Here is a 27,770-nt window from a genome sequence, read left to right on the forward strand (position 1 = left end):
ACTTAAGCCAAAAACGATAGCAGGGAGGTTGGGTGGGGTGGGGGGGGGTACACAAAATGTACACACATTGTGTGTCAGACACACAAAATGCGTTGTGAAAAGCGTGTGACTTTTCCATGTGCCTGTCACAAATTTTAAAGAAGTAATTTGTGTCTATTTCACAGCAAGCTGTGACAGTGAGTTGACCCGACCCGGTTAGGTCTGTCTTTGGCTCCCATGACCCGAGCTCAAAAACAGCTGTTTTAAAGTCAATGACGGCGCTAGCTAACATAGTTGACCCGCCACCGGTTTGTGTTAGGTCTTCAGAGGCATATTTGGAATGTTGAGGTGGACACTTATAGAGGTTGATGTGCATATACAATATCTTCTGTGATATTGTGTCCAGAGTGATGTTTCTGCTCCATGGTCATACAGTACAGTACCACTGAGGGATTGACCCGGTTCAGGACGAGGAAAGAAACATGAAAAGCTCCTTAAATCCTCTAAAAAGATCTTTGGAAAATGAACAAAAGAACAAAATGATTAAAAAATGTGAAAAAACCCCAGTATTATTCACTTGATGTTTATTAACTTTGATTGTTGTCAGATTATGTCGGTCTTTCACTCTGGTTTGCACAGTGAGGTTTTAATGTGTGTTTGAGTGTGCGTGTGCACTCGTGTGTTTAATCTCTATTCTGTTCAGGGGCCACAGTGTGTTTAAATGTGTTCCTCTCTCCTCATCTTGTCCAGGGGCCACAGTGTGTTTAAATGTGTTCCTCTCTCCTCATCTTGTCCAGGGGCCACAGTGTGTTTAAATGTGTTCCTCTCTCCTCATCTTGTCCAGGGGCCACAGTGTGTTTAAATGTGTTCCTCTCTTCTCATCTTGTCCAGGGGCCACAGTGTGTTTAAATGTGTTCCTCTCTTCTCATCTTGTCCAGGGGCCACAGTGTGTTTAAATGTGTTCCTCTCTCCTCATCTTGTCCAGGGGCCACAGGTCAAGTCAACGGTCACCAGTCCGTCCGCTCCCTGCCCTCTGTCCGTCACGACGTGGGTCGCTACCAGAGAGTAGATGAGCCACTTCCTCCCAGTGAGTAGTGTGTGTTTCTCAGGGAGGAAGAGAAAGATGAAATCCTGATCATGTCAGCTGACCGACTCATAATCTGAGATGGTAGAATTTATACAATTAGTAATAATATTAGAATTAGTGGTTGACTTTTTCAATGTGTGTCATATACACTGAGTGTACAAAACATTAGGAACACCTTCATGATATTTGAGTTTCCCCTCAGAACAGCCTCAGGGGTCTGGACTCTACAAGGTGTGGAAAGAATTCCACAGAGATGCTGGCCCATGTTGACTCCAATGCTTCCCACAGTTGTATCAAGTTGTGTCCTTTTTTTTGATACACGTGGGAAACTGTTGAGCGTGAAAAACCCAGCAGCGTTCTTAACACATTCAAACCAATGTGCCTGGCACCTACTACCAGACCCTGTTTATAGTCACTTAAATATTTTGTCTTCCCATTCACCCTCTGAATGACACACACACAATCCATGTTCCAATTGTCTCAAGGCTTAAACATCCTTCTTTAACCCGTCTCCTCCTCTTCATCGACACTGATTGAAGTGGATTTAACAAGTGACATCAATAAGGGATCATAACTTCAACCTGGATTCACCTGGTCAGTCTATGTCAAGGAAAGAGCAGGTGTTCCTAATGTTTTGTCCACTCAGTGCATATGATATATTTGCCTTGCTGACTGGGAGGCCTGTTAGACAGTCACAGTCGTGTGTTCTATGTGTGTGTGTGTGTTCTGTGTGTGTGCGTGTGTGTGCGTGTGTGTGTGTGTGTGTGTGTGTGTGTGTGTGTGTGTGTGTGTGTGTGTGTGTGTGTGTGTGTTTCAGACTGGGAGGCCCGTATAGACAGTCACAGTCGTGTGTTCTATGTGTGTGTGTGTGCGTGTGTGTGTGTGTGTGTGTTTCAGACTGGGAGGCCCGTATAGACAGTCACAGTCGTGTGTTCTATGTGGACCATGTGAACCGCACCACCACCTGGCAGAGACCCACCGCGCCTCCAGCACTGCAGCTCCTCCAGAGGTCCAACAGCATACAGCAGATGGAACAGCTCAACCGCAGGTTACAACCAGCACACACACTGTATCTAGACACACACACACTCACTCACACACACACACACACACATGCAGAACACACACACACATGCAGAACACACACACACACACACACACACACACACACACACACACACACACACACACACACACACACACAGACACAGGCACACACAGACACACACACACACACACAGACACAGACACAGACACAGACACACACACACACAGACACTCACACACACACACCACTCACCACTCTCTTCTATAGAGTTTGTGTTACAGTTTAGTGCCATTGCTTTTGTCTTCAGGTATCAGAGTATACGCAGGACGATGACCAATGAGAGAACAGCAGAGGAGCTGACAGCTCCGCCAGAGGTGCCCACCGACGACACTGACCACCACACTATCCCAGGTAGCCAGGCTTGCAGTGCATTCTGGTCGCTGTAGTCAACTAAAGCTTGACAATAGGCCTTTCACTAGCCAGTATTCTGCTTGTTTAGGATGGTTTCTACTAAAACTGAACCCGGCTCTTGTTAAAGCTTTTCAAATGAAATTGTTTGGTTGTTAACTTGTTGTGTGTGTCTGTGTGTGTCTCTGTGTGTGTGTGTGTCTGTGTGTCTGTGTGTGTGTGTGTGTCTGTGTGTGTCTGTGTGTGTCTGTGTGTGTGTGTGTGTGTGTGTGTGCAACATGTGTGTGTGTCCATGTGTGTGTGTGTGTCTGTGTGTGTCTGTGTGTGTGTGTGTGTGTGTGTGTGTGTCTGTGTGTCTGTCTGTGTGTGCGTGTGTGTGTGTCTCTCTGTGTGTGTGTGTGTGTGTGTGTGTGTGTGTGTGTGTGTGTGTGTGTGTGTGTGTGTGTGTGTGTGTGTGTGTGTGTGTGTGTGTGTCTCTCTGTGTGTGTGTGTGTGTGTGTGTTGTCAGAGTCTCGTCGTGATGGTGTGGTGACTCCAGATAGCTCTCGGTCTCGTCTCAGTCTGCTCCTCCAGTCTCCCAGCGCTAAGTTCCTGACCAGCCCTGACTTCTTCACCTTGCTGCATTCCAACCCTGTATGTTTCACACACACACACACACACACACACACACACACACACACACACACACACACACCCTAGAACCCCTTACTGCTCGATCAGTTCATTTCTATGACCTATATTTCTACTATTACAGTACTGTAACTATATTTACCTCACATTGTCACATCAGTCATTCATCACTTTACAATACTACCCTTCTCTCCTCTTCCTCTTCCTCTCCTCTACTCTTCTCAACTCTCCCACCGTCCTCCCTCCCTTCTCCTCCACGTCCCTCTCCACTCCTCCCCCTCTCCACTCCACTCCTCCCTTCTCCACTCCTCTCCCACCCTCCTCTCCTACCCTCTTCCCCTCTCCTCCCCTCTTCTTGCCACTCCCACCCTCCTCCCCCTCCCTCTCCCCCTCCCCTCTTCTCTCTTCTCCCACCCTCCTCCCCTCTACAATCCTCTCCCTTTCTCTCCTCTGCTCTCGAACCTTCCTCTCCCTCTCCTCTCCCACTCTCCTCTTCTCTACAATCCTCTCCCCTTCTCTCCTCTGCTCTCGCACCTTCCTCTCCCTCTCCTCTCCCACTCTCCTCTTCTCTACAATCCTCTCCTCTCCTCTCGCACCTTCCTCTCCCTCTCCTCTCCCACTCTCCTCTTCTCTACAATCCTCTCCCCTTCTCTCCTCTCCTCTCCTCTCCCACCTTCTTCTCCCTCTTCTCTCTTCTCCCACCCTCCTCCCCTCTACAATCCTCTCCCCTTCTCTTCTCTCCTCTCCTCTCCCACCTTCTTCTCCCTCTTCTCTCTTCTCCCACCCTCCTCTTCTCTACAATCCTCTCCCTTCTCTCTCCTCTCCTCTCCTCTCCTCTCCCAACTTCCTCTCCCTCTACTCTCCCACTCTCCACTTCTCTACAATCCTCTCCTCTCCCACCTTCTTCTCCCTCTTCTCTCTTCTCCCACCCTCCTCTTCTCTACAATCCTCTCCCCTTCTCTCCTCTCCTCTCCTCTCCCACCTTCTTCTCCCTCTTCTCTCTTCTCCCACCCTCCTCCCCTCTACAATCCTCTCCCCTTCTCTCCTCTGCTCTCGCACCTTCCTCTCCCTCTCCTCTCCCACTCTCCTCTTCTCTACAATCCTCTCCCCTTCTCTCCTCTGCTCTCGCACCTTCTTCTCCCTCTCCTCTCCCACTCTCCTCTTCTCTACAATCCTCTCCCCTTCTCTCCTCTCCTCTCGCACCTTCCTCTCCCTCTCCTCTCCCACTCTCCTCTTCTCTACAATCCTCTCCCCTTCTCTCCTCTCCTCTCCCACCTTCTTCTCCCTCTCCTCTCCCACTCTCCTCTTCTCTACAATCCTCTCCCCCTTCTCTCCTCTCCCTCTCCCACCTTCTTCTCCCTCTCCTCTCCCACTCTCCTCTTCTCTACAATCCTCTCCCCTTCTCTCCTCTCCTCTCCCACCTTCTTCTCCCTCTTCTCTCTTCTCCCACCCTCCTCCCCTCTACAATCCTCTCCCCTTCTCTCCTCTGCTCTCGCACCTTCTTCTCCCTCTCCTCTCCCACTCTCCTCTTCTCTTATTCTCTCCCCAGAGTGCCTACCGCATGTTTACAGGTAACACCTGCCTGAAACACATGATCAGTAAGGTGCGTCGGGACACGCATCACTATGAGCGCTACCAGCACAACAGAGACCTGGTGGTTTTCCTCAACATGTTCTCCAACAAACAGCTGGAGCTGCCCCGTGGCTGGGAGCTGAAGCACGACCACACTGGCAAGGTACAGACAGACAGACAGACAGACAGACAGACAGACAGACACACACATACACATACACATACACATACACACATATACACACATATACACACATATACACACATATACACACATATACACACATATACACACATCTCTCTCTCTCTCTCTCTCTCTCTCTCTCTCTCTCTCTCTCTTTCTGTGTGTGTCTCTCTCTCTCTGTGTCTCTCTCTCTGTTTACCAATGACCCTAACCTCTCCACTTCTCATTCTGTCTGTCTCTACAGCCTTTCTTTGTGGACCACAACTGCCGGGCCACTACGTTCATCGACCCTCGGCTCCCTCTTCAGAGCAGCACACGTCCCAGCAGCCTCCTGGCCCACCGCCAGCACTTGACCAGACAACGCAGCCACAGCGCTGGCGAGGTCAGCCCACAACACATGGTGAGACACACACACACATCATGGTGAGACACACACACACACACATCATGGTGAGACACACACACACACACACACACATCATGGTGAGACACACACACACATCATGGTGAGACACACACACACACACACATCATGGTGAGACACACACACACACACATCATGGTGAGACACACACACATCATGGTGAGACACACACACATCATGGTGAGACACACACACATCATGGTGAGACACACACACACACACATCATGGTGAGACACACACACACACACATCATGGTGAGACACACACACACATCATGGTGAGACACACACACACACACACATCATGGTGACACACACACACACATCATGGTGACACACACACACACATCATGGTGAGACACACACACATCATGGTGAGACACACACACACACACACACACACATCATGGTGAGACACACACACACACATCATGGTGACACACACACACACACACATCATGGTGAGACACACACACATCATGGTGAGACACACACACACATCATGGTGACACACACACACATCATAGTGAGACACACACACACAAACACACACAAATCATTGTGAGACACACATACACACACACACACACACACACACACACATCATGGTTAGACACACACACACAAGACATGGTGAGCCACACACACACACTCGTCAGTCAACTCAACCACCTCTCTGTGCTCCAGGTGGGTGACCACCCTCGTCATTCTGGAGGAGGACCCCCTGTAATGCCCCGCCCATCCAGCACCTTCACCCCGGTCAGCCGCACCCAGTACCAAGACGTAGTGCCAGTGGGTGAGTGGACACACACACACACACACACACACACACACACACACACACACACACACACACACACACACACACAAAACACACACATAGCTCATTCTGTCCTCGACTCCTTCTCTTCAGCTTACAACGACAAGATTGTGGCGTTTCTACGACAACCCAATATCTTTGAGATCCTGCAGGAGAGACAGACAGAGTTTATCAGGAACCACTGGCTCAGGTCAGCAGCCTCTTCCTCCACCATTTCTTCCTTCCTTCCTCCCTCCTACCCCCCTCCCTCCTCCCTCCCTCCCTCCCTCCCTCCCTCCCTCCCTCCCTCCCTCCCTCCCTCCCTCCCTCCCTCCCTCCCTCCCTCCCTCCCTCCCTCCCTCCCTCCCTCCCTCCCTCCCTCCCCCCTCCCTCCCTCCCCCTCCCTCCCTCCCTCCCTCCCTCCCTCCCTCCTCCCTCCCTCCCTCCCTCCCTCCCTCCCTCCCTTCCTTCCCCTCCCTCCCTCCCTCCCTCCCTCCCTCCCTCCCCATCCCTCCTTCCTCCCCCTCCCTCCCTCCCTCCTTCCTCCCCCTCCCTCCTCCCCCTCCCTCCTTCCCACCCCTCCCTCCTCACTTCACTCAGAACAGTCCCTCAAACCCTCACTACTAAATTCACTACTGTTGTCAACTCACTCACTATACCTCCAAGGAGTAGTTAAGGATCATTCTGTTGTTCTCCACCACAGGGAGAAGGTGCAGTTGATCCGTAATGAAGGGGCCTCTGGTCTGGCCAGGCTGTCTGGTGATGCAGACCTGGTCATCCTCCTCAGGTGAGCTACTGTCATACCTGTACCTGTCTCATACCTGTACCTGCCTCATACCTGCCTCATACCTGTACCTGCCTCATACCTGCCTCATACCTGTACCTGCCTCATACCTGTACCTGCCTCATACCTGCCTCATACCTGTACCTGCCTCATACCTGCCTCATACCTGTACCTGCCTCATACCTGCCTCATACTTGTACCTGCCTCATACGTGTACCTGCCTCATACCTGTCCCTGTCTCATACCTGTACCTGCCTCATACCTGTACCTGCCTCATACCTGTACCTGCCTCATACGTGTACCTGCCTCATACCTGTACCTGCCTCATACCTGTCCCTGCCTCATACCTGTACCTGCCTCATACCTGTACCTGCATCATACCTGTCCCTGCCTCATACCTGCCTCATACCTGTCCCTGCCTCATACCTGTCCCTGCCTCATACCTGTACCTGCCTCATACCTGTACCTGTCTCATACCTGTACCTGCCTCATACCTGTACCTGCCTCATACCTGTACCTGCCTCATACCTGTACCTGCCTCATACCTGTACCTGCCTCATACCTGTACCTGCCTCATACCTGTACCTGCCTCATACCTGTACCTGCCTCATACCTGTCCCTGCCTCATACCTGTACCTGCCTCATACCTGTACCTGCCTCATACCTGTCCCTGCCTCATACCTGCCTCATACCTGTCCCTGCCTCATACCTGTCCCTGCCTCATACCTGTACCTGCCTCATACCTGTACCTGTCTCATACCTGTACCTGCCTCATACCTGTACCTGACTCATACCTGTACCTGCCTCATACCTGTACCTGCATCATACCTGCCTCATACCTGTACCTGCCTCATACCTGCCTTATTCAGATGTAGGACCTTCATTTCAGCCAGTTTGCTACAGAAGGAAAATAATCCTGCAGCAACAGGTGATAATGGATAATAATGAATGGAAATGTGTCCAGGGAATGTGACATTTCTAAGTGGAAATTACAAACTTCAGAAGCCTCAAATACACGACATGTTTTACATTTTCTGCACTGCAGGAAAGTTCTCCTGCAACAGGGTGATCAAATGAAGATCCTACATCTGTACCTGCCTCTCACGACTATCAGTGTATGAGAAGCTTTGTGCTTGAGACCTGACGACTTGTGTTAGCTCCCCGAGCCAATACCTAGACTTTAGTTCAAACCCCGTTTTGTTACTTTGGGTCTCTGTAGCTCTCAGTGACATTGTCTCCTCTCTCTTGGTTCTCTCTGACAGCCTGTTTGAGGAGGAAGTGATGTCATATGTTCCGCCTCACGCCTTACTGCACCCCAGCTACTGCCAGTCCCCACGAAGCTCCCCCGTGTCCTCCCCACAGAACTCACCTGGTGAGAAGGCTTCTCTACACCTCTCTCTGTTACCATTCTGTCTTTCTCTATTTCTCTCTCCTTTTCTCACACAGACACACACACACACACACACACACACAAACTCACACACTCACACACACACACTCACACAGGTATTGAGGGAGCTCTTTTCTTGTCTCCTCCTCCATCTCCAACTCTGTCTCTGTCTCTCTCTCTGTCTCTCTCTGTCTCTCTCTATCTCTGTCTCTCTCTCTCTCTCTGTCTCTCTCTCTCTCTCTCTGTCTCTCTCTCTGTCTCTCTCTCTCTCTTTCTCTCTCTCTCTCTCTCTTTCTCTCTCTCTGTCTCTGTCTCTCTCTCTGTCTCTGTCTCTCTCTCTGTCTCTCTCTCTCTGTCTCTCTCTGTCTCTCTGTCTCTCTGTCTCTCTGTCTCTGTCTCTCTCTCTGTCTCTCTCTCTCTGTCTCTCTCTGTCTCTCTCTCTCTCTGTCTCTGTCTCTCTGTCTCTCTGTCTGTCTCTCTCTCTCTGTCTCTCTGTCTCTCTCTGTCTCTCTCTCTGTCTCTCTCTGTCTCTCTCTCTGTCTCTCTGTCTCTCTGTCTCTCTCTGTCTCTCTCTCTCTGTCTCTCTCTCTGTCTCTCTCTGTCTCTCTCTCTGTCTCTCTGTCTCTGTCTCTGGGTGGTTCTCTCTCTCTCTCTCTCTCTCTCTCTCTCTCTCTCTCTCTCTCTCTCTCTCTCTGTCTCTGTCTCTGGGTGGTTCTCTCTCTCTCTCTCTGTCTTTGTCTCTGTCTCTGTCTCTCTCTCTCTCTCTCTCTCTGTTTGTAGGGAGCACACACTCATTCCTCGTTCTCTGTCAAATTGTATTCCCCCAGGAACACAGCGAGCTAATGCCCGTGCCCCTGCCCCCTACAAGCGAGACTTTGAAGCCAAACTGCGAAACTTCTACCGCAAACTGGAGACCAAGGGCTACGGCCAGGGTCCAGGGAAGTTAAAGTATGTAGACCCAGGGCTACGGCCAGGGCCCAGGGAAGTTAAAGTATGTAGACCCAGGGCTACGGCCAGGGCCCAGGGAAGTTAAAGTATGTAGACCCAGGGCTATGGCCAGGGCCCAGGGAAGTTAAAGTATGTAGACCCAGGGCTACGCCCAGGGCCCAGGGAAGTTAAAGTATGTAGACCCAGGGCTACGGCCAGGGCCCAGGGAAGTTAAAGTATGTAGACCCAGGGCTACGGCCAGGGCCCAGGGAAGTTAAAGTATGTAGACCCAGGGCTACGGCCAGGGCCCAGGGAAGTTAAAGTATGTAGTGGGGAGGGTGTTTGTCATCAATATAATACTGTAACATGTTTTAATATTCATGGATGAATACTGTAATATAGATTCATATTCATGGGTGAATACTGTAATATAGATTCATATTCATGGATTAATACTGTAATATAGATTCATATTCATGGATGAATACTGTAATATAGATTCATATTCATGGATGAATACTGTAATATAGATTCATATTCATGGATGAATACTGTAATATAGATTCATATTCATGGATGAGTACTGTAATACTAAAGAATGAATGCGTTATTGATCTAGCTAAATGCTTTGGTGTTCCGGCTAAAGAAATAGAATCTCATTCTAGTTCTGTGGTCCACCCACATACCCTCCATCCACGCCCTCCTGCCCTTACCAGTTCCCCCCTGTGTGTGTCTCTTCCTCCCCCAACCCCCAGGTTGATCATCCGTAGAGATCATCTCCTGGAGGATGCCTTCAACCAGGTCATGTGTTACTCTCGGAAAGACCTGCAGAGGAGCAAGCTCTATGTCAGCTTCCTGGGAGAGGAGGGGTGAGTCAGACAGACTGCCTGTCCTCTACTCTTCCAGAAGCCGGGGGGGGTGATCCTGGATTCAATAGAATGAAACATTTGAGGAATATTTCAGTTAGAAATGCACTTTGTCTGCTCTATGATGTTCTATTTCTATCTACGCCGTTCCTTTGTGATAATGTATCTCCCTGTATGTGTTGCAGGTTGGACTATAGCGGCCCGTCCAGAGAGTTTTTCTTCCTGGTGTCCAGAGAGCTGTTCAACCCGTACTACGGCCTGTTTGAGTACTCCGCCAACGACACCTACACCGTTCAGATCAGCCCCATGTCTGCCTTCGTAGACAACCATCACGAGTGGTGAGTGAACTGAAGACTGGGAGGGGTTGGGGTCAGAGTGGTCTGTGGTCTGTTGGCTGATAAGCAGGGTTGGGGTCAGAGTGGTCTGTTGGCTGATAAGCAGGGTTGGGGTCAGAGTGGTCTGTTGTCTGTTGGCTGATAAGCAGGGTTGGGGTCAGAGTGGTCTGTGGTCTGTTGGCTGATAAGCAGGGTTGGGGTCAGAGTGGTCTGTGGTCTGTTGGCTGATAAGCAGGGTTTGGGGTCAGAGTGGTCTGTGGTCTGTGGGCTGATAAGCAGGGATGGGGTCAGAGTGGTCTGTGGTCTGTTGGCTGATAAGCAGGGTTGGGGTCAGAGTGGTCTGTGGTCTGTTGGCTGATAAGCAGGGTTGGGGTCAGAGTGGTCTGTGGTCTGTTGGCTGATAAGCAGGGATGGGGTCAGAGTGGTCTGTGGTCTGTTGGCTGATAATCAGGGTTGGGGTCAGAGTGGTCTGTGGTCTGTTGGCTGATAAGCAGGGTTGGGGTCAGAGTGGTCTGTGGTCTGTTGGCTGATAGGCAGGGTTGGGGTCAGAGTGGTCTGTGGTCTGTTGGCTGATAAGCAGGGTTGGGGTCGGAGTGGTCTGTGGTCTGTTGGCTGATAAACAGGGTTGGGGTCAGAGTGGTCTGTGGTCTGTGGGCTGATAAGCAGGGTTGGGGTCAATTCAAATTGAAGTCAGTCAATTCTGGAAACAAACTGAAATTCCTATTTAGTAATGGAAAAAATGAAATCTATTTTCAATTACTTTCAAGAAGCTTTTCGTATCAAAAGTTTTTCCATTTTAGAATTGTAACTAATTAATTTCCTGAATTGACTGACTTCAATTTGAATGGAGCCCAGCCCTGGTGATTAATGGACATGCACTGAAGGGACGAGCCAAAATATATGTTGTCTATACTAGGACCTGGGTAATAACATGTTGTCTATACTAGGACCTGGGTAATAACATGTTGTCTATACTGGGACCTGGGTAATAACATGTTGTCTATACTGGGACCTGGGTAATAACATCTGTTGTCTATACTGGGACCTGGGTAATAACATGTTGTCTATACTGGGACCTGGGTAATAACATCTGTTGTCTATACTAGGACCTGGGTAATAACATCTGTTGTCTATACTAGGACCTGGGTAATAACATGTTGTCTAGACTAGGACCTGGGTAATAACATGTTGTCTAGACTAGGACCTGGGTAATAACATGTTGTCTAGACTAGGACCTGGGTAATAACATGTTGTCTATACTAGGACCTGGGTAATAATATGTTGTCTATACTAGGACCTGGGTAATAACATGTTGTCTATACTAGGACCTGGGTAATAACATGTTGTCTAGACTAGGACCTGGGTAATAACATGTTGTCTATACTAGGACCTGGGTAATAATATGTTGTCTATACTAGGACCTGGGTAATAACATGTTGTCTATACTAGGACCTGGGTAATAACATGTTGTCTATACTAGGACCTGGGTAATAACATGTTGTCTAGACTAGGACCTGGGTAATAACATGTTGTCTAGACTAGGACCTGGGTAATAACATGTTGTCTATACTAGGACCTGGGTAATAACATGTTGTCTAGACTAGGACCTGGGTAATAACATCTGTTGTCTATACTAGGACCTGGGTAATAACATCTGTTGTCTATACTAGGACCTGGGTAATAACATCTGTTGTCTATACTAGGACCTGGGTAATAACATGTTGTCTATACTAGGACCTGGGTAATAACATCTGTTGTCTATACTAGGACCTGGGTAATAACATGTTGTCTAGACTAGGACCTGGGTAATAACATGTTGTCTATACTAGGACCTGGGTAATAACATGTTGTCTATACTAGGACCTGGGTAATACCATCTGTTGTCTATAATAGGACCTGGGTAATAACATCTGTCTATACTGGGACCTGGGTAATAACATGTTGTCTATACTAGGACCTGGGTAATAACATGTTGTCTATACTAGGACCTGGGTAATACCATCTGTTGTCTATAATAGGACCTGGGTAATAACATCTGTTGTCTATACTGGGACCTGGGTAATAACATGTTGTCTAGACTAGGACCTGGGTAATACCTGTTGTCTATACTAGGACCTGGGTAATAACATGCTGTCTATACTGGGAACTGGGTAATAACATGTTGTCTATACTAGGACCTGGGTAATAACATGTTGTCTATACTAGGACCTGGGTAATACCATCTGCTGTCTAGACTAGGACCTGGGTAATAACATGTTGTCTATACTAGGACCTGGGTAATAACATGTTGTCTAGACTAGGACCTGGGTAATAACATGTTGTCTATACTAGGACCTGGGTAATACTATCTGTTGTCTATACTGGGACCTGGGTAATACCATGTTGTCTATACTAGGACCTGGGTAATAACATGTTGTCTAGACTAGGACCTGGGTAATAACATGTTGTCTATACTGGGACCTGGGTAATAACATGTTGTCTATACTAGGACCTGGGTAATAACATGTTGTCTATACTGGGACCTGGGTAATAACATCTGTTGTCTATACTAGGACCTGGGTAATAACATATGTTGTCTATACTAGGACCTGGGTAATAACATGTTGTCTAGACTAGGACCTGGGTAATAACATGTTGTCTATACTAGGACCTGGGTAATAACATATGTTGTCTATACTAGGACCTGGGTAATAACATGTTGTCTATACTAGGACCTGGGTAATAACATGTTGTCTATACTAGGACCTGGGTAATAACATGTTGTCTATACAAGGACCTGGGTAATACCATCTGTTGTCTATACTGGGACCTGGGTAATAACATTTGTAATCTCAGTATCTTCTCTCTCTCTCCTTCCCTGTACAGGTTCCGTTTCAGCGGGCGTATCCTGGGCCTGGCTCTCATCCACCAATACCTACTGGATGCCTTCTTCACTCGACCCTTCTATAAGGGCCTGCTGCGCATGTACGTATCCACCACCTGGACTGTCTAATTCTAGCAATACACCAGGGGTATTCAACTCTTACCCTACGAGGTCCAGCGCCTGCTAGTTTTCTGTTCTACATGATCGTTAATTCCACACACCTGGTGTCCCAGGTCTAAATCATTCCCTGATTACAGGGGAACAATGAAAACAGCTGTGGAACAGGCTTTGAGGTCCAGTGTTGAATATAGGGCTTTATACTATATAACTAGAGAGTCTTTGTCAGATATTTTAAGACTGTACCAGACATGTGGTTATGTAGATTAGTAGAGTTAACTGACCTCCTGCCTAAATCCATTCTACACTACTTTACTCTATTCTACTCTACTCTATTCTACTCAACTCTACTCTATTCTGCTCTACTACTCTACTATACTCTATTCTGCTCTGCTCTACTCTATTCTACTATATTATACTCTACTCTATTCTGCTCTACTCTATTATACTATATTCTATTCTACACTATTTTACTCTACTCTATTATACTATATTCTACTCTATTATACTATATTCTACTCTATTCTACTCCATTGTATTTTACTATATTCTATTCTACTCTATTCTACTCTACACTATTTTACTCTACTCTATTATACTATATTCTACTGTACTCTATTCTACTCCACTCTATTCTAATATATTCGATTCTACTCTATTCTACTCTACATTATTTTACTCTACTCTATTCTACTATATTCTACTCTATTCTACTATATTCTACTCTATTCTACTCCACTCTATTCTACTCTATTCTACTCTACTCTATTTTACTCTACTCTATTCTATTCTACTCTGCTCTATTCTACTCTACTCTACTCTGCTCTATTATTCTACTCTACTCTGCTCTACTCTTATTTTACTCTACTCTATTCTACTCCACTCCATTCTAATATATTATATTCTACCCTACTCTGCTCTACTCTATTTTACTCTACTCTATTCCTCTCCACTATATTCTACTCCATTCTACTTTATTCTACTATATTCCACTCTATTCTACTCTACTCTATTCCACTCTATTCTATTCCGTTCTACTCTACTCTATTCTACTCTGCTCTACTATTCTATAGCCCATGTGAGCTGAGTGATCTGGAGTATCTGGATGAGGAGTTCCATCAGAGTCTCCAGTGGATGAAGGACAACGACATCGAGGACATGTTGGACCTCACCTTCACTGTCAATGAGGAGGTGTTCGGACAGGTGTGTGTGTGTGTGTGTGTGTGTGTGTGTGTGTGTGTGTGTGTGTGTGTGTGTAAGTTATAGAGCTCATGTGTATGTACTGTGTGTGTAGATCACAGAGAGAGAGCTGAAGCCGGGCGGGGCCAACATCCCAGTGTCAGAGAAGAATAAGAAGGAGTACATTGAGCGCATGGTGAAGTGGCGTATTGAGAGAGGAGTGGTTCAGCAGACAGAGAGTCTGGTCCGGGGCTTCTATGAGGTACGATCTAGAACAAGGACTCTCTGAATAAAAGATCTCCTCAAACATCTCCTGATACAGATTCTGATGAAGGTAGACTCAGCAGTATCATCATACACACTGGGGCAACTTCCTGCTCACAGACATCAACAACAACTGAATTCAAATTGGGCAAGATGTAGCTAAAGGCTGTATGTGATAGGATGTGATAGGAAGGCTGTACAATGGGATTGAGTTTGTTTTAGTTGTGTTTGTAATAATAATACATGCCATTTAACAGACTGTTGTAACCAGAGCGACTTACAGTCATGCATATATACAGTTTACATATGGGAGGTGCTGGGAATCTAACCCAGCATCGTTACAAACACCAGCCTCTACCAACTGGGATGCAAAGGACCACAAAGGTTGTGGTCATGGTGTGTAGCCTGGATGCCCTGTGCTGTGTCATGCAGGTGGTGGATTCCAGGCTGGTGTCAGTGTTCGATGCCAGGGAGCTGGAGCTGGTGATAGCTGGCACCGCTGAGATAGATCTGGTGGACTGGAGGAGCAACACAGATTACAGAGGAGGTATGAACAGGGGGAGAGGAAGAGAGGAGGAAGACGGGGAGAGACAGGGGGGAGACGGGGTGGAGACGGGGAGAGACAGGGGGGAGACGGGGAGAGACGGGGGGGGAGAGGAAGAGAGGGGGAGACGGGGAGAGACAGGGGGAGACAGCGGGGAGAGACAGGGGGAGACGGGGGGGAGACAGCGGGGAGACGGGGAGAGACAGGGGGAGAGGAAGAGAATGGGGGAGACGGGGAGAATGGGGGAGACGGGGAGAGACAGCGGGGAGAGATAGGGGGAGACGGGGGGAGACAGCGGGGAGACGGGGAGAGACGGGGAGAGACAGCGGGGAGACAGCGGGGAGACGGGGAGAGACAGCGGGGAGACGGGGAGAGAATGGGGGAGACAGCGGGGAGAGAGAGCGGGGAGACGGGGAGAGAATGGGGGAGACAGCGGGGAGACTGGGAGAGACAGCGGGGAGACGGGGAGAGAATGGGAGAGACAGCGGGGAGACGGGGAGAGACAGGGGGGAGACAGCGGGGAGACAGCGGGGAGACGGGGAGAGACAGGGGGAGACGGGGAGAGAATGGGGGAGACAGCGGGGAGACTGGGAGAGACAGGGGGGAGAGGAAGAGAATGGGGGAGACGGGGGAGACGGGGAGAGACAGCGGGGAGACGGGGAGAGACAGCGGGGAGAGACAGCGGGGAGAGACGGGGGAGACAGCGGGGAGACGGGGAGAGACAGGGGGAGACGGGGAGAGAATGGGGGAGACAGCGGGGAGACTGGGAGAGACAGGGGGAGAGGAAGAGAATGGGGGAGACGGGGGAGACGGGGAGAGACAGCGGGGAGACGGGGAGAGACAGCGGGGAGAGACAGGGGGAGACAGCGGGGAGACGGGGAGAGACAGGGGACCAGAGACGGGGAGAGAATGGGGGAGACAGCGGGGAGACTGGGAGAGACGGGGGAGAGGAAGAGAATGGGGGAGACGGGGGGAGAATGGGGGAGACGGGGAGAGACAGCGGGGAGACGGGGAGAGACTGGAGGAGCAACAGATTACAGAGGAGGTATGAACAAGGGGGAGACGGGGAGAGACAGGGAGGAGAGGGGAGACAGGGAGCCCAAATGACACCCTATTCCCTATATAGTGCACAGCTCTTGTCAAATGTAGTGCACTACATAGGGAATAGGGTGCCATTTAAGACACAGCCAATAACTTTGTGTATTGCACCTTTCATAATGTCATTTTGAGCTGCTGTCTGGGTCTCAGGCAGCAGTAAAGATAGTCCATAGTTCCATTCAGATAGACAGGTCGAATTAAATGTTTTTAAATGTCTTTCCAATTAGGAAGAGCTGTTACAGAAAGAAGTGTATATAACAGTATACCCTAGCTAGCTGTCTGGTTGAACAGCTGAAGTAACTAGGCCTACCAGAGAGAAAGGCCAGTATATACCAGTATACCCTAGCTAGCTAGCTGACTGGTTGAACAGCTGAAGTAACTAGGCCTACCAGAGAGAAAGGCCAGTATATACCAGTATACCCTAGCTAGCTGACTGGTTGAACAGCTGAAGTAACTAGGCCTACCAGAGAGAAAGGCCAGGCTGCTGAGTGACTCATGTCTGTCTGTCTGTCTGTTTTCCTGCCTCCCTCAGGTTACCATGACAACCACATAGTGATCCGTTGGTTCTGGGCGGCGGTGGAGAGGTTCAACAACGAGCAGAGACTCAGGCTGCTACAGGTGGGGGTGCACACACACACACACACACACACAGAAACAAACACACACACGTACAAACACACACATACAAACAAGGACACAAACACATACAAACAAACACACACACACACACACACATATACAAATAAACACACACACACATACCAACAAACACACACACTTATACAAACACAACACACACACACACACACACACACACACACACACACACACACACACACACACACACACACACACACACACACACACACACACACACACAAACAAACAAACATACACACAAACACACATTCACACACACATAGACAAACACACACACAGTGAATAACAGCGACCTTCTTCTTTCTGTTCTGTTAGTTTGTGACGGGTACTTCCAGTATTCCCTACGAGGGTTTTGCCTCTCTCCGAGGCAGCAACGGACCCCGCAGGTTCTGTGTGGAGAAATGGGGCAAAGTTACCTCTCTACCCAGGTAAACTACTGTGCTGACTTCACTTGTAAGGCCAAGGGAACTAACTACACTTGTAAGGCTAAGTGAACTCATGTAGTATATTATCAATTTGAGTATAATGTATGAAAAGGTATTATACAGACTGAAGTATATTGTTGTTGTTGTTGTTTTCACTGTGTTTGCGGTTGTCTCCTCCCCAGGGCTCACACCTGTTTCAACCGGCTGGACCTCCCTCCATATCCATCCTTCTCCATGCTGCACGAGAAGATGCTCACTGCCGTGGAAGAGACCAGCACCTTCGGCCTGGAGTGATGACCCCTATCACCTTTATCCTTTAACCCCCACTCCTCCTACGACCTTTGACCCTGACCTCTGAACTGTAGTATCACAGAGGTAGAGGAACCCAAGAGGTTCAAGGGGATGACTGTCTCGTCCGTCTGGCACCTTGTTGTATCTTTATACGCACTCACCTTCCTGAAGTGAGCTGAACAGAGGAGAATAGACCGATGTGTATCAGAGGGCATGACCCCTGCACAACGCCAGGGTTCCCTGTGACGGTTAAGGTCACTTAGACACACTGCCAACACAAACCAAAGGAGAGCACCCTATCACTCACACCCTTGTTGCTCCAATAAACCACTGGGAGAGATGGACTCGTAAGCCTCCAACCAATCGCACAATCAAGGAACAAAAACCAAGACCCGGAGTGAGACTCCAACTGGCTCATCACTTTTTATTATTTAAAATACGGATTTCCAGTCGAGTCACATCAGGAAGGTGGTGGCCGAGCTTTTCCTGGAGAGCAAAACCAAAGCTGCTTTATCTCTCTGAGAGGCTGAGGCCGACATCACATGACATCTCTCCTCTGAGCGGCTGAGGCCGACATCACAGGACATCTCTCCTCTGATAGGCTGAGGCCGAAATCACATGATATCTCTCCTCTGATAGGCTGAGGCCGACATCATAGGACATCTCTCCTCTGAGAGGCTGAGGCCGACATCACATGACATCTCTCCTCTGATAGGCTGAGGCCGACATCACAGGACATCTCTCCTCTGATAGGCTGAGGCCGACATCACATGACATCTCTCCTCTGATAGGCTGAGGCCGACATCACAGGACATCTCTCCTCTGAGAGGCTGAGGCCGACATCACATGACATCTCTCCTCTGATAGGCTGAGGCCGACATCACATGACATCTCTCCTCTGAGAGGCTGAGGCCGACATCACAGGACATCTCTCCTCTGATAGGCTGAGGCCAACATCACAGGACAGTGTTGCTCCTGGAGAAGGGGATGAGAGGAGAGAGGAAGAGATGAAGGAATACAAGACAGGTGCTCTTCAGCTGCTGTGGCCACGCCTCCTGCCCTGTCAGGGAAAGAGAACCAACCAATCAAGGTCCAGGCAGCTTTGTGACCTGAGCTTGTTGAACACTCTGACAGGTGTGTTCTAGAACAGAACACTGAAGTAGCCTATCGTGATGCGGTGGTGTTTGTGTGGTGAAGCTGAACTTGGATCTCTCTCCGGGCTTTTCATCTCTCTGCAAAATGTATTTTGTAACGGCCACAAACAATGATATGTTTTTGAATGTACTGACTGATATCACGATGATGCGCTTAAATGTGTGGTTTTTGTACGTCGCTCGATGACTCGTCAAATCTAAACGGCTGCCTCATTCTTACCAAACTTCAGGGCAAGCTATTAGCACGGATAACCAAACTCAGCTACGGTTTGTTTCGATAAAGACATTACATTGAGTTGGCTTTCCCATAATGTTAGACACAAGCTCACACACACACTCTTTCAGTGTTTTAGCTGTTTTCATTGTTTGCAAGTATGTTGATTGTCATCGCTTTATCATTGAACTACACTGCCAGAGTAGAGGGTGATCTGAACTTTTAAAATCCGTCATGTTTGGTTGCTGCTCTTGTTTTTAACTTGCTTCTACTTGTTCTCCTTCTGTACATTATCCTGATTGCCACCTAATTGAATATGTTGTTTTGATGTGTTCCTATTTCAATAGGGTTTGGGACCCCGATATAACATCATGTAATGACAGATGTTTGTATGACCATGATAATGAAAGTAAAACATGGTGATTAACAACCTGCATGTCGAGACACACACACACACACACACACACACACACACACACACACACACACACACACACACACACACACACACACACACACAGGCTTACACCATGCAATTATAATGTGATCTGTGTGTGGGTGATGGTAAAGGTCAAGGGACATTTATAGCTTTATAGAGACTCGTGACAGAGAACATGTTGAAGTCATATATAAGCACAGGTGCCCATGGTGTGCTATTACACTGACTGTTTTGATGGGTGAAATGTTGGTTTTCAAGTGAGGGGAAAAAAATACATTTTATAGACGTATCTACAGTACTAGGAAGTTTTAAGACGAGGAGTAATGAGAATATGAAGGAAGAGTTATAGAAACACATACATATTTGTCATGTTTTTCACTTCATACTCTGCCTTAGTCAGAAGGCCTTAGTCTGCCTTCTGATACCACCATATTCTACTCTCAGGGTGCGTTCCAGGTCGCGCTTTATTGCAGTCGCGCTGCTGCTGAGCATTTTAGCCGATTACCATATTATATGTATATCATATTAATGTGGTTCCAGAGAGGTAAATACTGTTCCAGACGTTGTGAGGGACTATCATCTGAGCAGTGTGTCGACTGCAATAACGATGACATGAAACGCGCCCAATGTCTTTGTTTCAGGGGTGTGACCCCACCCAGCCACCATCACATCCCGAGACTGTGGAATGTAGCTAACAGAATGTAAGGGACTGAAATAGAACAACTTCCTGCATTCTCTTCCATCATCCCAGGGCCAGTGAGAGACTGAGGGCAGATATATATATATATATGACATGTTTTACGTTAAAAACATACTAAAAGAAAGGGAAGTGCACAGTGGCATTACATGTATGTTATTTTTATTTTTTTCAACATTTTAGTAATAAATTAGACGCTCTTATCCAGAGCGATTTACAGTTAGTGCATTCATCTTAATAACATGTAGCTAGGTGGGACGGGTTCTGGTGTAGTTTTTGAGCACAGACTGAAAGACTGAAGCTTGGGAGGGGAAGTTTCTCTTGGTGTTTCGTAGGTATGCACCATGGTCTTGTAGTGGATGGGAATACTGTACATGTCCTGGGGTGTCTTGTAAGAAGTTCTTTCAATGAATTCCCAGCAACATTGCCCCTGTCTGTCTGAGTGGTGCGCGCGTTTGTCCATCACTCCAGCCAGTTGACGTGATAAACCATCATGTGAGTTGACAGAAATACTTTCCCTGGAACCTTTTCAATTAAATATGTATTGCAAGTAGGCTCACCTGGCAGAAGTATATCATGAGTATCTGTTATTTGAAAACTTTGCCATGAAATGCGCAGCCGTATGGAACCATTGCTAGACTGGCACATTCCTCACTCAGATGCGCAATTACAGGAAAATTACACAAAGATATCTACATTTGTTAGTTTTTTGTCCTCAGAGGGTATTTAACAATTGACATGGACTCAGAACATCCCATTCCGTTGTTTCCATGAACATTTGTAATTTTGAAAGTGAAAAAAATTCTAAAACCAGGAAAAGCAACACTGACAACAAATCTCTGATTTTAGAGTTGTTTGTTAACCGTTATTTTACCAGGTATGTTGACAGAAAATATAGTGCACTACTTTCTCTTGTGTATCAAGGACCCGGAGAAGAGTTGCAGGGGAGAGGAGAAGAATGGGCCTATTTTAAAATCTAGTAAGAAATGAGTAGATCTGATGCCAGAAAAGGTTGGAGACCCTGATCTGCACTGAATGTACCAATGTTTTAGGGCTTTAATTGGGGCTTTTGACTCTATTCATCCAAGTCTCGGTCTCTCAACCTCCATGGTCTTCACATTCACCACCATCACTGAGTAACCGATAGCCCCTCACACCAACCCACTACTTCTTTACTCACAGAAACACTTTAACTACAACAAAACACAACATGCATATATATAAAGTATCACAGATTGTGACCAATTTGAAAGTTGCATCCATGTTTCAGTTGTTCTCACCGTTTTGTAATGGAATGTTGTGCCTGTTCCTCTGTGGCTGGCTGGTCCTGTGACCTGTGACCGGCAGGACTCTAGGATGAGATACTACTGTCCGCTGGGGGTTCGAGGCTGTGTCTTTGTCAGAGCTTCACTCTATGCAAAGCTTTTTCTCCATGTCACTCCTTATGATTGTATGAAAAAACTTGATAAAAATAATTGATTAAATGTGTCTCTGTGTCTTTTGTGTTGGTAGTTGAACGTGGATTTCTATTAGTAGTGGTATATTCAGTATTGCGTCTTTTGGCAATTTGTTTCATAAATTAATAAATAAAATTCAAAGATAAGATGTAATTTTGCATGACTGATCCCGCCCTTCAACCTGTTGCCAAGAGCAACTGAAGCGTCAGGGACTGTACACAGAAGAGCCATGCTAGCTAACATCAGCTAGCAAGCTAACAGTTGGAAGTGGCTGTTTTAGTTACCGTTAAGTTCAAGAGATTTCATAATATAATGCAATTTGATTCAAGTCAATAGGTCAGTTTCTCTCCAAAAACGGTAAGGAAATGCCACCAAAAAGAGTGAAAAGCGGGACAGTGTCTGCTGCTGGTGCAACGGCAGTTGGAAACAAAGGTTGGGAAACTGGACTCACTAATGCACCATTTGAGGAGGTAGGTAACGTTAACAGCTTGCTATCTTTAGCTAGCTAGAACTTTAGTAAAGCTAGATATCTAGCTAGTGAAACACTATTTAAACACACTAAACTTTAAGGGGCCAGCTACACAAGCAGGGAGTGACTTCACTTGTCACAGACCTGCCACTTGGCTATGTTGTTGTTCTTCACTGATCAGTGTTGTCTGATGATGATGATGATGCTAGGAGACTTGGAAGGCCAGCATTTCTCTGGTGGTGGGAGAGAGGCTGGAGGATGAGGAGCTGACCGGTGCTCTGCTGCTGGCCGTACAGCAACCCCTACGCAGGCTCTTCAGCGTGGTCACCTGGGACACCACCCTAGAAAAGGTCAGTAACACAGTCTGATTGTTCACAGTCAAGTGTATATCAACCAATGAATGAAATGCTTCACAGATCCATGAACTGGGAAACCCAAAAGTCAAGAAGACCAAGGATGTACCCATGTTTTATGAGGTATGTAATGCACCCATTTGTCAGTAAAATGTGCTCTATAGGCTATTCATTTCAAAAGACACATTTACAAAGCAGCAAAGAAAGAGTCTTACCCAATAAATGAGAACTATTACTCAGTCTCTGTCTATTCTACATCAAGTATGTTGTTTGTCTATGAAGGTGATGGAGGCAGCCAAGGTCCTGCTGGATGCAGGAGAGGAGCTGCCCTGTGACCTGCTGGGTAAACTGCTCAAGTTCCAGCTCCTGGGAGTCAAGGCCAACGACCAGCAGAGGAGAGCCACAGAGATGAGGGTAGGAAGGAACTCCTGACAGCCAACAACAATCATCAGTCATCTTATCGCCCTGGCAACAGTCAGCTTTCCTAGAGAATCTTTTGAAGTGTTATTGTCAGATAGAGTCAGAGTTATAGTAGTATTGTAACATGGTTGATAAGAAACCTTGTCTGAGACATGAAGACTAGCCTGCGCTACCTGTTAATGCCTAGGCTTCAGCTCAGCAGGCTAACGCAGTCTTCACAGAGGAGACCCGGATTTGAACCGCAGTATTAGCACCACTTTAGTTTAATCCACTCTCTCCCAGGCTGCTGAGGAGAAGGGTAAGGGCAAGGCTGGCAATGCCTCCCCAACCAAAGACAAAGGTGGTGCCAAGCCTGCCGCCAAAGGTGACAAGGGGAAGAAAGGGGCAGAGCCCAGCGCCCCAACCAAGGACACCAAGCTGAAAAAGAGGGGCGAGGAGGATGAGACCAACAAGTATATAGGTGAGCATTCTACTCTGTCTCAATCATCACACAAACAGTATAGTAGTCACTTTGTGTTGTCACTTTGTGTTGGGGTGACTGGGTGGTTGTCTCTCTCTCTCTCTCTCTCTCGCTCATGCTTTCATGTGTGTGTGTCTAGATGATGAGCCAGACGATGGTCCTCAGCACTACATCCTGGTGGTGGGCTTCCAGCAGGCTCAGCTGGTCTCTGTGCTGGACTCCCTGGGGGTCCATGTGTCCAACGTTATCAAGCTGACCTCACAGAGACCAGACCGGCCAGAGGGATCACTGGAAGGGAGTGATGACAAACCCTTGGATGGGGGTAAGACATAGATTGGCATCAATGTGTGGGTTTGGATTGATTTAGCTTGGGATCTTGAATCTTTTGTTCCACTGGTTTCATTGTACAGTCAGGGTAAACTGAATCAAGCACAGCAGAGTTACTTCTGGCAGTATTTCATATTGTCAGTACAGTATTGATCTATCAATCAATCTCATTTTAATGTGATTTGTGTTGCTAAATGCTGCTATTGTGTTCCTGTAGACGCGGAGACTAACATTAGGAGAAGACAACGGGAGCAGTTCTGGGGTCAGTTGGAAGGGGTGCTAAACAGTGGCTCAGCATTCTCCAAGCTGTTTGATGTGGCCCGCCTCAGTCACACCGCTAAAGAGATCCTGCCACCACAAGACAAGGATAGCCCCGAGGCTATGGTGATTTCCTCTTCTTCTTCTGCTTCTGATTCTTCTGCTTCTTCTTCTTCTGCTGCTGCTCCTTCTTCTTCTTCTGATTTTTCTTCTGCAGCTGCTTCTTCTGATTCTTCTTCTGCTGCTGCTCCTTCTTCTTCTTCTGATTTTTCTTCTGCAGCTGCTTCTTCTGATTCTTCTTCTTCTGCTGCTGCTTCTTCCGCTTCTTCTGCTGCTGCTTCTTCTTCTGCTGCTACTTCATCTGCTTCTTCTTCTTCTGCTGCTTCTTCTGATTCTTCTTCTTCTGCTTCTTCTGCTGCTGCCGCTGCTCCTTCTTCTTCTGATTCTTCTTCTTCTGCTGCTTCATCTGCTTCTTCTTCTTCTGATTCTTCTTCTTCTGCTGCTTCATCTGCTTCTTCTTCTTCTGATTCTTCTTCTTCTGCTTTCATCTGCTTCTTCTTCTTCTGCTTTCTTCTGATTCTTCTTCTTCTGCTTCTTCTGCTGCTGCTGCTCCTTCTTCTTCTGTTCCTCCTCTTCCTTCTTCTTCCCCTTCTTCTTCTTCCTCTTCTTCTTCTGACGAGAAGGCTGAGTGTCTGACACCTAAGCAATAAACATTGACAAGAGCAGTGTGCGGGTCTTTCTTTAATTATGATTATTTTATATAATGTACTTAAAATGCCATGTTAATATGTTGTGTTGTAGCTTGGGTTTGGGACACGTCTGTTTGAAGACGTGGCTTGTCTGATCTATGACTGTCTGGACTGGAGGAGACAGCATCAACACTACCTGAACAACATGAGACTGGTCCAGGTGCCATCTGTCCCCAGGGCTGTGGCACGCACCACCCAGGACAGCCCTGCAGAGGTACTGTACCAGAAACACACATGCATGCACACACAGGATGAACTGACTGGTGGATGGAGCAGGAAACCATACTGAATATACACAATACTGTCTTTATGTCATGTAGGCCTGTTTTCTGTTTCTACATGTAGCAGAAATGTTGAGGAATATTTTCTGTCATATCTCAGACGGTTCAGACCACAACGCCTCTGACACCTGGGTCCAAGAAGAGACAAGCCCAAGAGGAAACCACTCCAGGTATTCTACAGCTTCGTAAACACACTGGAGGACAGTTGATGTTATAATGGATAGTTCAAGTAAATGATTACAGTTAACTGATAGCTGAATGAAAGTGAATTGACCCTAACCCAGGGAGCTGATGTCTGTTGTTGTCCCAGCAGACCCTGAACCGGCTACTCTGAGTACTGATGTGGACATGCGTTACTATAACGACCTGCTGGACCAGATTCCTCCTGAAGCCTCCTCTGTTCCCCTCATACTACACTGCATGCTGGAGCAGGTTTGGTTCTGTTCCCTTCATACTACACTGGAGCAGGTTCTGTTCCCTTCATACTACACTGGAGCAGGTTCTGTTCCCTTCATACTACACTGGAGCAGGTTCTGTTCCCTTCATACTACACTGGAGCAGGTTCTGTTCCCTTCATACTATACTGGAGCAGGTTCTGTTCCCTTCATACTACACTGGAGCAGGTTCTGTTCCCTTCATACTACACTGGAGCAGGTTCTGTTCCCTTCATTCTACACTGGAGCAGGTTCTGTTCCCTTCATACTATACTGGAGCAGGTTCTGTTCCCTTCATACTATACTGGAGCAGGTTCTGAACCCTTCATACTACACTGGTGCAGGTTCTGTTCCCTTCATACTACACTGGAGCAGGTTCTGTTCCCTTCATACTACACTGGAGCAGGTTCTGTTCCCTTCATACTACACTGGAGCAGGTTCTGTTCCCTTCATTCTACACTGGAGCAGGTTCTGTTCCCTTCATACTATACTGGAGCAGGTTCTGTTCCCTTCATACTACACTGGAGCAGGTTCTGTTCCCTTCATACTACACTGGAGCAGGTTCTGTTCCCTTCATTCTACACTGGAGCAGGTTCTGTTCCCTTCATACTATACTGGAGCAGGTTCTGTTCCCTTCATACTACACTGGAGCAGGTTCTGTTCCCTTCATACTACACTGGAGCAGGTTCTGTTCCCTTCATACTACACTGGAGCAGGTTCTGTTCCCTTCATACTACACTGGAGCAGGTTCTGTTCCCTTCATTCTACACTGGAGCAGGTTCTGTTCCCTTCATACTACACTGGAGCAGGTTCTGTTCCCTTCATACTACACTGGAGCAGGTTCTGTTCCCTTCATACTACACTGGAGCAGGTTCTGTTCCCTTCATACTACACTGGAGCAGGTTCTGTTCCCTTCATACTACACTGGAGCAGGTTCTGTTCTGTTCCCTTCATACTACACTGGAGCAGGTTCTGTTCCCTTCATACTACACTGGAGCAGGTTCTGTTCTGTTCCCTTCATACTACACTGGAGCAGGTTCTGTTCCCTTCATTCTACACTGGAGCAGGTTCTGTTCCCTTCATACTACACTGGAGCAGGTTCTGTTCCCTTCATACTACACTGGAGCAGGTTCTGTTCCCTTCATACTACACTGGAGCAGGTTCTGTTCCCTTCATACTACACTGGTGCAGGTTCTGTTCCCTTCATTCTACACTGGAGCAGGTTCTGTTCCCTTCATACTACACTGGAGCAGGTTCTGTTCCCTTCATTCTACACTGGAGCAGGTTCTGTTCCCTTCATACTACACTGGAGCAGGTTCTGTTCCCTTCATACTACACTGGAGCAGGTTCTGTTCCCTTCATACTACACTGGAGCAGGTTCTGTTCCCTTCATACTACACTGGAGCAGGTTCTGTTCCTTCATTCTACACTGGAGCAGGTTCTGTTCCCTTCATACTACACTGGAGCAGGTTCTGTTCCCTTCATTCTACACTGGAGCAGGTTCTGTTCCCTTCATACTACACTGGAGCAGGTTCTGTTCCCTTCATACTACACTGGAGCAGGTTCTGTTCCCTTCATACTACACTGGAGCAGGTTCTGTTCCCTTCATACTACACTGGAGCAGGTTCTGTTCCCTTCATACTACACTGGAGCAGGTTCTGTTCCCTTCATACTACACTGGAGCAGGTTCTGTTCCCTTCATACTACACTGGAGCAGGTTCTGTTCCCTTCATACTACACTGGAGCAGGTTCTGTCCTGTTCTCTTCATACTGCACTGGAGCAGGTTCTGTTGTGTTCCCTTCATACTACACTGGAGCAGGTTCTGTTGTGTTCCCTTCATACTACACTGGAGCAGGTTCTGTTCTGTTCATACTACACTGGAGCAGGTTCTGTTCTGTTCATACTACATTGGAGCAGGTTCTCCACTCTAGGCCCCAACCATCATCACCATACTACAGTCAACCAGGACAACAGTTGTTCAACCCAGATCTGTTTGGGTTTAATCCATGTGGTTCATTGTATTACTGCATGTGTATTGTCTTACCCTCAAGGGTCATTATTATAGTTGAGAAAACACCATTCTCCTCCATACCTTGACTTTTTACATGAGAGTTTACATGAAAGACTCTCCAGACATTATATATATACATAAGTTGAGACTCCTGAGGATGAATGGTTGAGCT

At 47.5% G+C, this 27,770-nt stretch overlaps 2 protein-coding genes across 2 annotated transcripts in view; both read left to right on the forward strand.

Annotated features, from left to right (window-relative positions):
- LOC135543134 (E3 ubiquitin-protein ligase HECW2-like) overlaps positions 1-21,707 on the forward strand; it is a 49,842-nt gene extending 28,135 nt beyond the window's left edge. Inside the window, 20 exon segments of the mRNA XM_064970210.1 lie at positions 965-1,066; positions 1,964-2,114; positions 2,422-2,525; positions 3,031-3,155; positions 4,702-4,887; positions 5,153-5,308; positions 6,020-6,128; positions 6,246-6,342; positions 6,835-6,918; positions 8,178-8,287; positions 9,133-9,253; positions 9,988-10,101; positions 10,284-10,436; positions 13,299-13,397; positions 14,487-14,616; positions 14,708-14,854; positions 15,289-15,403; positions 17,031-17,116; positions 17,474-17,586; positions 17,766-21,707. Of these exon segments, the coding sequence (XP_064826282.1) occupies positions 965-1,066; positions 1,964-2,114; positions 2,422-2,525; positions 3,031-3,155; positions 4,702-4,887; positions 5,153-5,308; positions 6,020-6,128; positions 6,246-6,342; positions 6,835-6,918; positions 8,178-8,287; positions 9,133-9,253; positions 9,988-10,101; positions 10,284-10,436; positions 13,299-13,397; positions 14,487-14,616; positions 14,708-14,854; positions 15,289-15,403; positions 17,031-17,116; positions 17,474-17,586; positions 17,766-17,877 (2,414 nt within the window). The 3' untranslated portion in view covers positions 17,878-21,707.
- Positions 21,708-22,200: 493 nt separating this feature from the next.
- Positions 22,201-27,770, forward strand: part of LOC135543135 (sperm-associated antigen 17-like) — a 68,433-nt gene continuing 62,863 nt past the window's right edge. The window contains exons 1-10 of the mRNA XM_064970211.1: positions 22,201-22,305; positions 22,514-22,654; positions 22,721-22,780; positions 22,940-23,071; positions 23,360-23,537; positions 23,677-23,859; positions 24,082-24,248; positions 24,924-25,085; positions 25,253-25,322; positions 25,463-25,584. Coding sequence (XP_064826283.1) covers positions 22,201-22,305; positions 22,514-22,654; positions 22,721-22,780; positions 22,940-23,071; positions 23,360-23,537; positions 23,677-23,859; positions 24,082-24,248; positions 24,924-25,085; positions 25,253-25,322; positions 25,463-25,584 — 1,320 coding nt within the window. The remainder of the gene's footprint in view (positions 22,306-22,513; positions 22,655-22,720; positions 22,781-22,939; positions 23,072-23,359; positions 23,538-23,676; positions 23,860-24,081; positions 24,249-24,923; positions 25,086-25,252; positions 25,323-25,462; positions 25,585-27,770) is intronic.

Source organism: Oncorhynchus masou, chromosome 7 (genome assembly GCF_036934945.1).
Source record: "Oncorhynchus masou masou isolate Uvic2021 chromosome 7, UVic_Omas_1.1, whole genome shotgun sequence".
Classification (NCBI taxonomy): Eukaryota; Metazoa; Chordata; class Actinopteri; order Salmoniformes; family Salmonidae; genus Oncorhynchus; species Oncorhynchus masou.